This window comes from Patiria miniata, unplaced genomic scaffold (genome assembly GCF_015706575.1).
Source record: "Patiria miniata isolate m_02_andy unplaced genomic scaffold, ASM1570657v1 HiC_scaffold_28, whole genome shotgun sequence".
NCBI lineage: Eukaryota > Metazoa > Echinodermata > Asteroidea > Valvatida > Asterinidae > Patiria > Patiria miniata.
The window spans coordinates 6,467,320-6,479,260 of NW_024037067.1; the positions used below are offsets into that span (position 1 = coordinate 6,467,320).

At 38.7% G+C, this 11,941-nt stretch overlaps 1 protein-coding gene across 1 annotated transcript in view; it reads right to left on the reverse strand.

Moving 5' to 3' along the window:
* Positions 1–11,152, reverse strand: part of LOC119734719 (small G protein signaling modulator 3 homolog) — a 43,929-nt gene extending 32,777 nt beyond the window's left edge. The window contains exons 1-3 of the mRNA XM_038208258.1: positions 10,935–11,152; positions 463–617; positions 209–275 (exon numbers count right to left, since the gene is read on the reverse strand). Of these exons, the coding sequence (XP_038064186.1) occupies positions 209–275; positions 463–617; positions 10,935–10,998 (286 nt within the window). The 5' untranslated portion in view covers positions 10,999–11,152. The remainder of the gene's footprint in view (positions 1–208; positions 276–462; positions 618–10,934) is intronic.
* Positions 11,153–11,941: the final 789 nt, after the last annotated feature.

The window sequence follows — 11,941 nt, forward strand, 5'->3', positions numbered from 1 at the left end:
CAATTTATCATTCAAGTGGCATTACAAATGACTTCAAATCAATGTATATTTGTTGGGTCTCAAGGTAGTTTGCTATTCAAAATCACTCTTGGAAGATGACTGCATTAAGGAGAGCATCAGAATTAACATGCAACATGTCTCAAATTCTTTCAAAACTACTAAAAAATACTTCAACATATTTGGATTTCACAGGTACAATGTACTCTACCTTCTTCATCCACTCTGAAACCAAACTCATCATATCGAAAATCCATCTGGGCTCCGGAATCTTCAGTCTGGGGGAAAAACAGCCACAAAAATTACTCATTTTTTTAAAAACCAAATTGCATAGGTTTTGGTGCAAAATTTCAAATGGTATTATTGCATATGACTGAAGACTATGAATCTGTAATATAAGGGAATGAATGTGTGCTTCGGAGGTTTTATATACTATGTTTGTTTCTAAGAAATTTCTGGTCTGACCTGGGCAAGATTTGCCAGTATGTCCTGCGGCCACATGGAGGGGCAGAGCGCAGAGAAGGGTCCCCCCGGGGTGGGGGTAAAGCCCCCTGACCCCCGTCGCTGACGACTCAAACGTGAACACATCTCGTCATCCTCGTCTTCAGATAGGGTCTCAGCTGTAAAGAAAAACAAAAGCATTGATTTTTACAAACTTATTTGAGGAATTCACAATGTTAAGGTATTTTCAGTTCGCCTACCCCTGCTCAAATCAACATGGGTCTATCATCTGTGGAACTGGGTCTGATCGAACGTAAAAGGCACATTACGTAGCCGTTTCACACTACAGCCTCTCAGCCTGGGTTGAACTCAACCCTGGGCAAACCCAGTGCAGCCCCAGGTTGAGTTTTTTATTGTTCAACCCTGTGTTCCACCCCTGTGTCATTTCACACTTGTTTTGTGGAAACCGAGCTTCTTTCGCTCGGCTACTACTGTTTTGAACCCTGGCGAGAGTTTCAAACCCAGGCATGCCAGGTTGAAAAATGTTGACACCCTGGACTGGCGCAGGGTTGAGGTCAACCCGGGGTGAAATCAATCTCAGCGTTGACGCAGGGTTGGCGAGGGGTTGAAAATCTTCAAGTGTGAAACGCCGCATGTTTTTAACCCTGCGTCTACCCTGAGATTGGTCTGGTGTGAAAAGTCAGGGGCTTGAACATGTGTCAGCCATAGATTTTTGGACTTTTTCCCCGGGGAGAGCCTCTATACCCTGGTCTCAATCAGGGCTAAATTTTACCGTATAGAGCACTGGACTCGTGTAAAAGCCATTTGGATTCTTGCTAGTGCGAAGGGGATTCCTGAGATTCTGAGGTTCATCCCAGGTCAAACGCAGATATTTTTTTAGTGTGAAAGGACCTTTCGTGTGATTTTTACAAGCTTGTGATTTTGTCCAAGATGGCATTTCAAAAAGCTGTCTGCACCATTACATTTCACCACGATGCGATATTATGCCATTGTCGATCCTATGTCAATCAACATTATATAGTGTATAGTGAATTTTAGTTATTTTCCAAAAATTTCTAAATAACCTTCGCCAATGTAGTACAGCTGCGAATAGGCTAATTTTGACTAATGTGGAAGATGTTAGATAAAGCTAGAATTTTAAGGCAATTAACATTTCCAAAATTGTGCAGCAATATTTTCTGGAATAGTAGCTCCGTGAAATTACAAGTGCGAAAAGGCTAATTTTGACTAATATGAAAGATGTTAGATAAAGCTAGAATTTTAAGGCAATTAACATTTCCAAAATTTTGCAGCAATATTTTCTGGTTAGTAGCTCCGTGAAATTAGGTCCTAAAGTTGATCTCAAACAAACAAAAAAACTGGATGGAATAAGTCAACTATTCCAAGACTATTGGAGCCTCTAAAGTCTACATGTGGCATACCCTGCAAAATGTAATTTAAATAAAGCTCAACCTGAATATATGCATGCATGCAGCTCATCGAGCTCGTTGCCCGAGGTTAGGCTGGCCACTGTAAATGTGTAGATTTTTATCACGGATCACTTATTGGTGAAGTTTTTTTTTTTTTTTACGAGGGCAAATATGATCAGATGTGTGAAGAGCCTGCCGGTCGATTTCTCCTCCTAGTCAATACAGCCGGAAGCTGCCACGTCAGTGTGTCACTAAACTACATATTGACCCGACCAACTTTTGCAATGCATTTTAAAGATAAACTGTCCGTAAAAACAAAACAGAGTACGACAAAAAGACGTCTTCTTTGGGCTCCGTGCGCCAACAAAAGAGGCACGTTTTTACCACTTTTGAAAGTGCAGTGGACGGTGCACACAGTGTGTGCGTACTGTACTGTACTTCCTGAATGTGCCAAAGCTATTAGCCACAGCGTCTTCGCGTGAGCGTCAGGCGTCATCGTCGCGCGAATACGTTCGAATTTAACTTGCGATGGTCTGATTGGTCTGCCAGACTAATCCCCGCCCCCAACAACTTTAGATCATTCAAAATACGCAGAGGATGGATCGGGAACCAGTCTAGGTCTCCCCGAACTCTCCTTTTCTGGCCGTTGAAGGGGTAGGCCTACGGTACTTGTTCACAGAGCCCATACTGTTCCGTTCAACAAAAACTGGATCTGAGAGAATTCAGCCAGATTTCACTTGTATTAGCCCTTGTTGCTTACAACCATCCTCAATCCTCCAAAATCCTCCAAAATTTTTCAACTCCGCCTAAATTTTTCAAAATTGTCAGACAGTCCTGCCTCAAAATGCATTCATCCTCAATCCTCCAAAATCCTCCTCATCCCAAAACTTTGCACTAGTGTTTAAATGAAGGATAACCAACGCCAAATCCTTCAAAATCATCAGACAGTCCTGCCTCAAAATGCATTCATCCTCAATCCTCCAAAATCCTCTTGTGCTTCATTCACCATTCATCCTCAATCCTCCAAAATCCTCATGTGCTTCAATCACCATTCATCCTCAATCCTCCAGAATCCTCATTTGATTCAATCACCATTCATCCTCAATCCTCTAGAATCCTCCAAAACCGCCAGGAGGATTTTGGAGGAGTGAGGTGGGTTAGGGTTAAAATCCCTGCAACCCAATTTCCTTTTCATAACAAAACATGGCTTAATGAGTGATATTGTACATGTACTTACAACAAGGCAGAAACACCATTTTGGCTGCGTGAAATGGCCGAACACAGGCACAAAACAGAGAACTCTTTTTACTTCAGTTTGTTGTTGAAATTTGGGAAAATACAGTGCACACTGAGACGTTCAATGGAAGACCCTCCAATTTTGTTTTCAAAAAAAATATAGCCGACAGCGTGGCATCCATAATTCGTAGGTTTCAACAGCTTACACGTACATGGTGTACATGTAGGTCAGATTTTCCTATCTTTTCTTTTCTTTGTGCATTATGTACACTGTGCTCGGAGCAACCTAGACCCTGAGATATTTCAATATCAGAGCACACATTACACCTCACTGCATTTTATTTCAGTACCAACTGCGTTCCATCTGGCAAAAAAAAAAGAATGTTATGCGTGGCTAACCATCAAAAAGTTTCGGAAGTGGGTCATGTCACTCACCCATGTACATGTACATGTATCTACATGTACATGTACATAAGGCATGCATTATTTATATGTACATGTACATGTGTACACATGTGTACACCTGCGTTACATTATCTAGGGCCTTTCACACAATAAGCAAGTTCGGTATTTAAAAAAACAACTGGTGCACAACAAGATTCGATGATTTTTTTTCGGGATGAACGCGGCAGATAAATGCACACAAGGCTATGGGGGACATGGTAACTGAATTTTGTATTATTTTTCGTGAAATTGAAAAGAGATGGAAACTTTTGTTCCCACAAAAGATTGAACACACCATACATGTACACCTAAAAACCCTTAACTAACTGTTTTTTTTGTGCAAAAAAATGTTACTTCAAAATAAGATGATCTCTTTACTTTGCTGGTACCCTGCTATGCTTTTGCACGCATACGATGAAATGTTTATCCCGAAAGAAAAATCTTCAAATCTTGATCTACACATGTATGCACAGTTGGAATACCGATCTGGCTAAATTCAATATTCCTGTGTTGGAACCAGGTCAAACACAAATGTCTGGAACCTCTTTCACACTATAGCAAGAATCCAACAATGGCTCCTACACGGGTCCGGCGCCATACACAGGTAAAATCCAACCCTGGTTTAGAAGCTCTATCCGGGTACATGTAGAATTAGGGTTATGTGCATCGGAACCGTTATGTGCATCGGAATCGAACAACAGTTGGCTTTAATTGCAATCAAAATGCTCACATACAATGTTTTATGACTGCATTGTATCTATTAAAGTATAAGTTCAGGTCTTCACGAATATGGTTTAACTAAAACAAAATAATGATTTACTTCTTTATTGACGCACAATTCTCCCGAGTGTAACAAAAGGGGGATCCAAGAAAGTGATTTGGGGAATTTTTATTTGCTGGGCCAACACGGTCAGAAATATTAGCATTACCTAAAACAGATACATGCAAATCTTTAGCACTTATCAGGGAGACATACACAACCAACCAGATTGATCATCAGTTAGAAAAAAAGGTAACAGCAAAATTTAAAACAGATTTATCATGTTTATCTGGAAAATGCAAAATCTATGTGTCTTGAAGAGCCTTGACTCAAAATTGCAAGGCACTGATCCATCAAGGCCAAGGCCAAGGTCCGAAAGTCCAGCCTTAAGGCCAAGGCCCAGCATCAAGGCACTACATCACTGTTCAGCTGACCTTCCTGAAACACGTGTTTCATTGGAAATTTTCATTTCAGTAAAATGTGCTGGTAGGAAGTTAAGGACAAAGTACAAGTGAATTAATATTAGTCTTCTCCTATACTCAATAAAATTCTCTGTTTCATTCAATGTAAATGTTATATTCCAAAACGATTGAATTTTCAATTAATCCACAAGGGGCAACCGCCTACATGCATTTAAAGCTGTAGTCCATCATTTGCAGCCATCCGAAAAAGTAACTGGCATATTATTGTTGAAAAACATACTATTATTATTATTACTTGGTTGGAAGATAGTAAGTGGACTAAACTCCCTGTGAAATTAATCTTTCTGGCAAGCTATCAGTTTGAAGTAATCCATGAAAGAAGGCTTTTCCAACGGTGCGTTTAAGACGCACCGTAGGAAAATTTAAATTAGTAGTTCGTTTTGTTATTCGGCGCAGCGCGCGCAAGCATTTGCACGATGCACGCGGTTGCTATAATTCGTCAGATCAGTGCGTGACATCGCGTATAGCTGCAATTCAGAACAATTCAAAACATGATTTAGCAACTTTTGATTTGAAATTGGGATCCTAGAATGCTATTTTTCACGGAATATACAGCTGAAACTGAGCTGAAACTTCATCAGGTTAGTTGTTCAGTATCCTTCATGAGATTTTGAACACTTTTGTTGCTTCAAACGAACAAAATGCACAAATTACAAATGATGGACTGTATCTTTAATAGTTGAACAAAGATATTGACTGGAGTGGGGTCCGAACCTGTGACATTTGCATTACCATTCCGGCGTGATAATCTGGAAGACATGTACCGGTACATGTAGGTTTTATCCCTGCTCTAGTCAACTGTTCAACTAAAAAAAAAAAAAGATTAGTTTCAAGAGATTCTTCTATCAATCAAAATTGGTTTTGTACTTCGAAATTTAAAGACAAATTTTAAAAAATTCAAAGAATAATCTTGCTAACAATGTACAGAGGTTTTTTTCATGAAGTCTGTTTCATACTGCAGCGCACGTAACACTGTACTCAACAAACGGCTCCATATGTTCAGCAGTCAAAATAGCTTTTTAATATCCACGGCCGGAGCAGTGCAATGTACAACGCCAGCACAGCCTTCAAAGACGAGAAGGGGTTTCCTGAAAACAGAGACAGTGGTCTGTGGTGTTGACGTCATGCGGAGGCGACGCATACGTATTTGTGCGTTAAGCCTCGTGTCGTTGTCCTTATTATTACTGTCTTCTTCTCAGACAAATTAGAATTCAATCCTAGTGGACATAACGTGTGTTATTATTAAACTGTGATATATGTACTGGTATGGGGACAAGATGGATATACAGTAGGGTTGTTTTTAATTTAGCATATATGGCTAAAAATAAAAGATCTGGTTTTTATTGTTATAGTGTGGTGTATAGCTTCTTAAGTCAACGATAAAAATGATTGTTCACAGTGTATACATGTATGATACAATTGATGAAGTATTTTGTTTTGTATTTTTATTATCTCACTCTTGTTTTTAATTAATGTGTTTAAATCAATTTCAAAATACAGTGTACGTGTAGATTCAGACAGGAGGAAATTATACGGAATGAGATGTAAAAAAAAGAAGAAAATAATAAAAACATACAATGAATGTCACGTAATCATGTTAACCGTATGATTGTAAATGGCAACACGGCAGCATAGCATTATTGAACAAGCTGCAAGTGAAAAGACTTGAGTACTTGACAGGGATTGAAGAGGCACACTTACATTTATTTCTACTGTACATAACATGTTGGACCCTGCATTTTTCATCATCAGGTCAATTTTTTTTCTATTGTGTGTTTACCATAATCCAACCTGCCTGGATAGTTTTTGAGGTCAAATGGCCGACCTCACAAATTGTATTGCCACATTTCGCCAACATTTGAAAATAAATTTTCAAATTAAAAGAGTCTTCCCTATGCACGTTTTTTGTGAGTGTTATTGCTTAATAAATTAATCAATTAAACAGGATCATTATTTAGCAGAATACCATTAACCCTAACTCCCTAGGCATTTTTGGTACGATGCAACCTCAATCCTGCAAATTCCTCCAACTGCCTCCATGTAAAAATTGCAGCCTCAATCCTGCAAAATCTTTCATTTTTTCTTGAATGTGGTCCTTGGAGGGGTGACCACTGCCTCAATTCTGCAAAATCCTCCAGCAATCACTGTCAATACATGTATGTTGAGGCAGAGCCAGCGACACCCTGGAGCAGTGCGGAGGATTCAAGTATACACTACATGTACATGAAAAGTACATGTAGGCCTAAATTTATGCACGCCCTTGACACACTGCATCCTCCAAAATCCGCCACACATTTTCCTTATTTTCAATTTTTATTTTACCATTAAAGGGCACTTTGGTGCCTTTGGGGTTTATATTCTAATGAACATTTTCATATTCATTCAGCAAACTGTATTGTTATGTCAGGCAGAAACCTCAATGTTACAGCTAATTCAGTACCCAAAATTTTTGATATTTTGTTGTCGTAAATTATCTTTTCTTTGGTTATTTGCTGTCATTTCAGCACATGTCCAGTAGGCCAATGAGCAACGTTTTCTCACAAATGTTTTCAGTGAGCAAAGTTTAGGTTCACAATTTGAACAGAAAACCCCCAAGCTGACCAGTGTCTTCCTGAAATGACATCACAGCAACAGCACCCTCAGTTGTCCAGAAAAGCACTGTTTAAAGTTAAGTGCACTTTTCAATAAAATTAACTGAAAAGGAATGTGAAATAGTTTTCATACATTTAAGAGGAGAACAAAGTTGCACAAAATGCATTCCTAAGGAAAAATCATTTCATGGACCCTTTAACTCTGTATTAACCACAGAGAGCTACTTGGTACTTGGTTGGGGGTCCTCCGAAATATTTCATCTTATCTGGGGAATTTAAACTGGAGGTGTGGCGCCAGGGTTTACAAGGTGCTGCAGCCACTGCCAGAAACACCGGGGCGAACCCCTTCTCTTAGCGGCAAGTGTTACTGGGTTCTTTAACGTGCATCTAATGTGCCGGAATAGCGCTAAGTTATAAAACTACCCTTTTATACTCTTATGAATGAAACACGTTTCAATGTGCTGAATCTGCTCAATGTATTCCTAGTCTCTAACCTGGGAATTATTCTTTGGTTTGGTCAATGAAATACACTTTACTCAAAGGAAATATTCTTCCTGATTTGAAGGTACTCTTGCCCCTTATTCTTTACTCTACGAAAGGGGTCTTTGCCCAGCAATCCGTGCAGCTATTCTTTCTCACAAAATGAACCTGTTTGTTATTTCTTTAGCTGTATTCAATTCATTGTGGTTGCGTAACTAAAATCCCTGGGTTTTTTCTTCAAAAGTTAGAACTATCAGTAGCTAGCCATATTATTTATGGAGTTTTCTTTCACTTTAACAATTCAAAACGATCTTAAATCCAAGTTTGAGACTGGATTTTGTGCTAGAATCTTTGAGTTCACATGTACACGATTATCGATACTCAAAAAGTACTGCAAAAATAGAGTGCAAAACATCATGAACATGGGCACTTTAATGTACATACTTTATAAATGTATAGGCCTACATGTACTATAGCATTGTACATGTGTGCATGACATGTTCACTCCTCCTGAATGTACACGTACATGTTCATGTACATGTACATGTACAACAGTACCAGTACATGTACATTTAATGTTTACTACATGTACATGTACACAACACATGTCTGTATAAATTGCGATTGTACATTGGGGGCTTGTGTCCTGTGAAGAATTCAGGACCACGGTTAATAGGGTTAATGGTTGCCTGAGGGGTCAATGAATCCATAATCCCCAGTGGTTGCTGGGTGATGAGTGGTTAGCCCAATGGGCAAGGCAGAATCAGTCTCATACTAGGATGGGTCAGCAAATACACAGAATTTGCCAATAATATGAAGCATAATGCCATATTAGAAAGGTAAATTGAAAAGATTGCGGTATTAAAGGGAATATACAACATTTGCAAACATCGAAAAATAAAACTACCAAGTTTTTGCGAAATACCTTAATAGGATGTTGGTAAATGACAGTCTAAAGCATCCTGTAAAATTATGGCACCTGGTATACTGTCATATTCAAGAAAAGTGGTATTTTTGTATCAATTTCCAACGCTGATCGGCCGATCAGCGTTGGAAACAATTGGCTTTTTTTCAAATACTGGCCCCAATTGACCATTGCACTTGTTTGCAATCGATTACAAACCTATGAACGGGTACGAGCCAGCTAGACTGGTTCCCTGACCTTACAATTCCCCAATGTATATAAACTGCTCTGTTTCTTCTTATATGGAGTCAGGGAACCAGACTACAGGAAAATGATCGTTTTTCTTGGTTTTTATAGCATTTTCGAACCCAAAACCTCCAAAAAGTCAGTGTAACTATATTTGCTTTATATTTCCAACCCCCCAATTCCATCCATTTCTGAAAATTACAGCAAAAGCAAATGATGTATATTCCCTTTAAAAATGCCACATTGGGAAATTGATAGCTATAAACCTTTATTATAGTAACAGATGTTTGAATTCACCAAAGTGCACGGCCTTTTATCCATCAAACTCAAGCAATTATTTTGATGGAAATTTCAGCATAGCATTTATTTTGATTGTTTTAATTTGAATTTATTTCTCCATGGAGGGAGAGTACAATATATCCGCTAAGCTTCACTCTTGAACTTACATTTTATCAAATTTTATAGACAAATTAAAATCAGACACGGACACATGTTTCTTTATCAGAATCATTCGGCCTGATGTTTTGCAAACTGGTTAACTTTAATTAATAGTTATAATACCCAAGCAACCTTTGTTTTTTTTCACACAAAAATACAACTCCCCCATTTCTCTTTTTGAGGAAATTTACGTCCTCTTAAAATTTCAGTTCTACGATACAATTCGGGATGAAAATTACAAAATTTAAAAGAGGCAAATTTGTAATTTCTGTAGTTTTTGTGAAAAAAAGTGAATGCTTGAGTAATATTCAATCATATGCGGAGTATCAGGTCACATTAGGTACATTATGTGACCTGATTTGGCAAATAATTATGCAAAACAACTGTCTTGACCTTGACATTCTGACCATTCAGTCATGGATCTATAAAACCTAGACATGGCATCGATTATTTTTTTTATGCTGTGAATTGAGCAAAAAAGTCTGTGGTCACACGCTTTGTAACGACATGTAACGTGATACGCCAAGCCATATTAGAACTGGCCAATCATGGTCATCTAGTAAGTACTCTAGGTATTGTAGATCTATGATGCATGCCCGGCCTTTGTTGTATTTTAAAAACACTGATCTGAATCGACCAATCACAATCTTCGACCAAATCTGGGAATAAAATGACGTCACGATTTAGTAAAGTCGACTCCGACTTGCAGGGTCGCATAAATTTGCATTCTTAGATCAGATGTTGGATCGAAGATAAGGATCTGTGGACAACGGGTGATACTCAGACTAGCCATGCTAGCTGAACAATTGCGATGGGAAAAAAAGGCAAAAAAAAATAAAAAAAATTCAGTAACAACAGAGTTTAGTTTACCCCTAGAACTATGGGGCTCTAGTCGATATACTATTAAACAAGAGCCCCATAGTTTAGTCCAGGCCATAGATTGGGGATACTCAAAACAAATTTAGTCCGTTTATTTTTAATTAAAGTTCTTTAACTTTTTTAAACCTACAATTATTTTTGTAGATTATACTTTATAGATACGCCACTCCATAGAAAATAGCAATGCCTGAACAAGCTTAAGTAGGAAACTGAGCGAGAGAGCATGCACCCTCTCTAAGTGTTTCCTAACAAATTGAAAATGTTTCTCAGTCCCATACATACTCATGTCTTATCATCATTTTCGCAATGACCATGATAACTGACCTTCAAGTTCATTGAGATGATTGATAATCTGAAGAAAAAAGTGGCGTCAGGTTGCAACATTCTTTCCCAGACGCATTGTCACTCTAGATACAGCCTGACAGCAAAACAATGCAAATGCAATAGGAGAAAACAACAGCAAGTCATTGTTTGCATCTTCGCATGCGTCAATCTCGTGGAGTCGTAGTCGACGACAGCTGGAGGAGGCGACATTTTTAATGTAAGTCCCTCCTCTCTTTTCGGGACCGGTTTTTCTTTTTCCTCTCTATTTTTTTCGGGACTTACCGTGCACATGGCCACCCGTGTAGCCTTCGGTCGAACGGCCCCCGAACATAGACCTTATGTCCATCACCTTTAGCCCGCAAAATCAGTCGGTAAACACGGATAAAGAGGGTTGGACGACGAAGCCTGTTCTGACGGGATGTTATCGCCATTCGGAATCGTCATTCAATGTGCAACAAATTTAACGCGTAGTGGTGCGTACGCATTCACCACACACGTACACACGGTCTCCTATGAAACACCTACGGGCATTTACGTAGGCATCCATTGTTGTTTGTATAGATTTTTCTTTTTCAACGTGCACTTAGTGTCAAAAGGGGGCGTGCGTGGGTGGACAGAAAGGGGGTGGGGTTGCTTATAAATTGCTTAACACTCTACTCGTAATTTCACAGTCTAAAAGTGTTCTTGCTTGTTTGGAAATAACTTTCTGATCAAAGTAAAGTTTAACTTGTTGATATATACTTAAAAAACGAGAGAGCTTTCCAAATTTAATTCGTTTTCAAACTAGAAAGCCGTGCAAACCTCCGCCAAGGCTAACCAATTCCCGGCATATTGTCAGTACACCCAAAAGAAATACTTGCATAAATGGTGAAGAATCCTTAAACAAAATCCTGGATCCAGACCCATATCCGGATCACTTCTGAAATCAAATCAATTTGTACCCTTGTAGCAAATTTAGACCACCCCTCCAAAAAAATTCATGCAAATCCGTTCATATTACTTTTTGAGTTTTTGTGTTAACAGACAACCAACCAACCAACCACCAAATCCAATGAAAACATAACCTCCTGGCAAAGGTAATAATCTTTCTCTCTTCAAAGTTTCATAATATAGATTGGGAACCATGTATTTTCCTTCCCATCCCTTCTTTTGGAGAGAAGAAATTGGGCATGTAGGACGTAGTTTAAATATTGTTGGAATATCTCTTTCGTCTTCTATAATTCTTCCATGCTTTGTCAAAAGTGGATAGGTAAGTTTTCGGCACGAGCTAAAAGGAAATGCTTACAAAA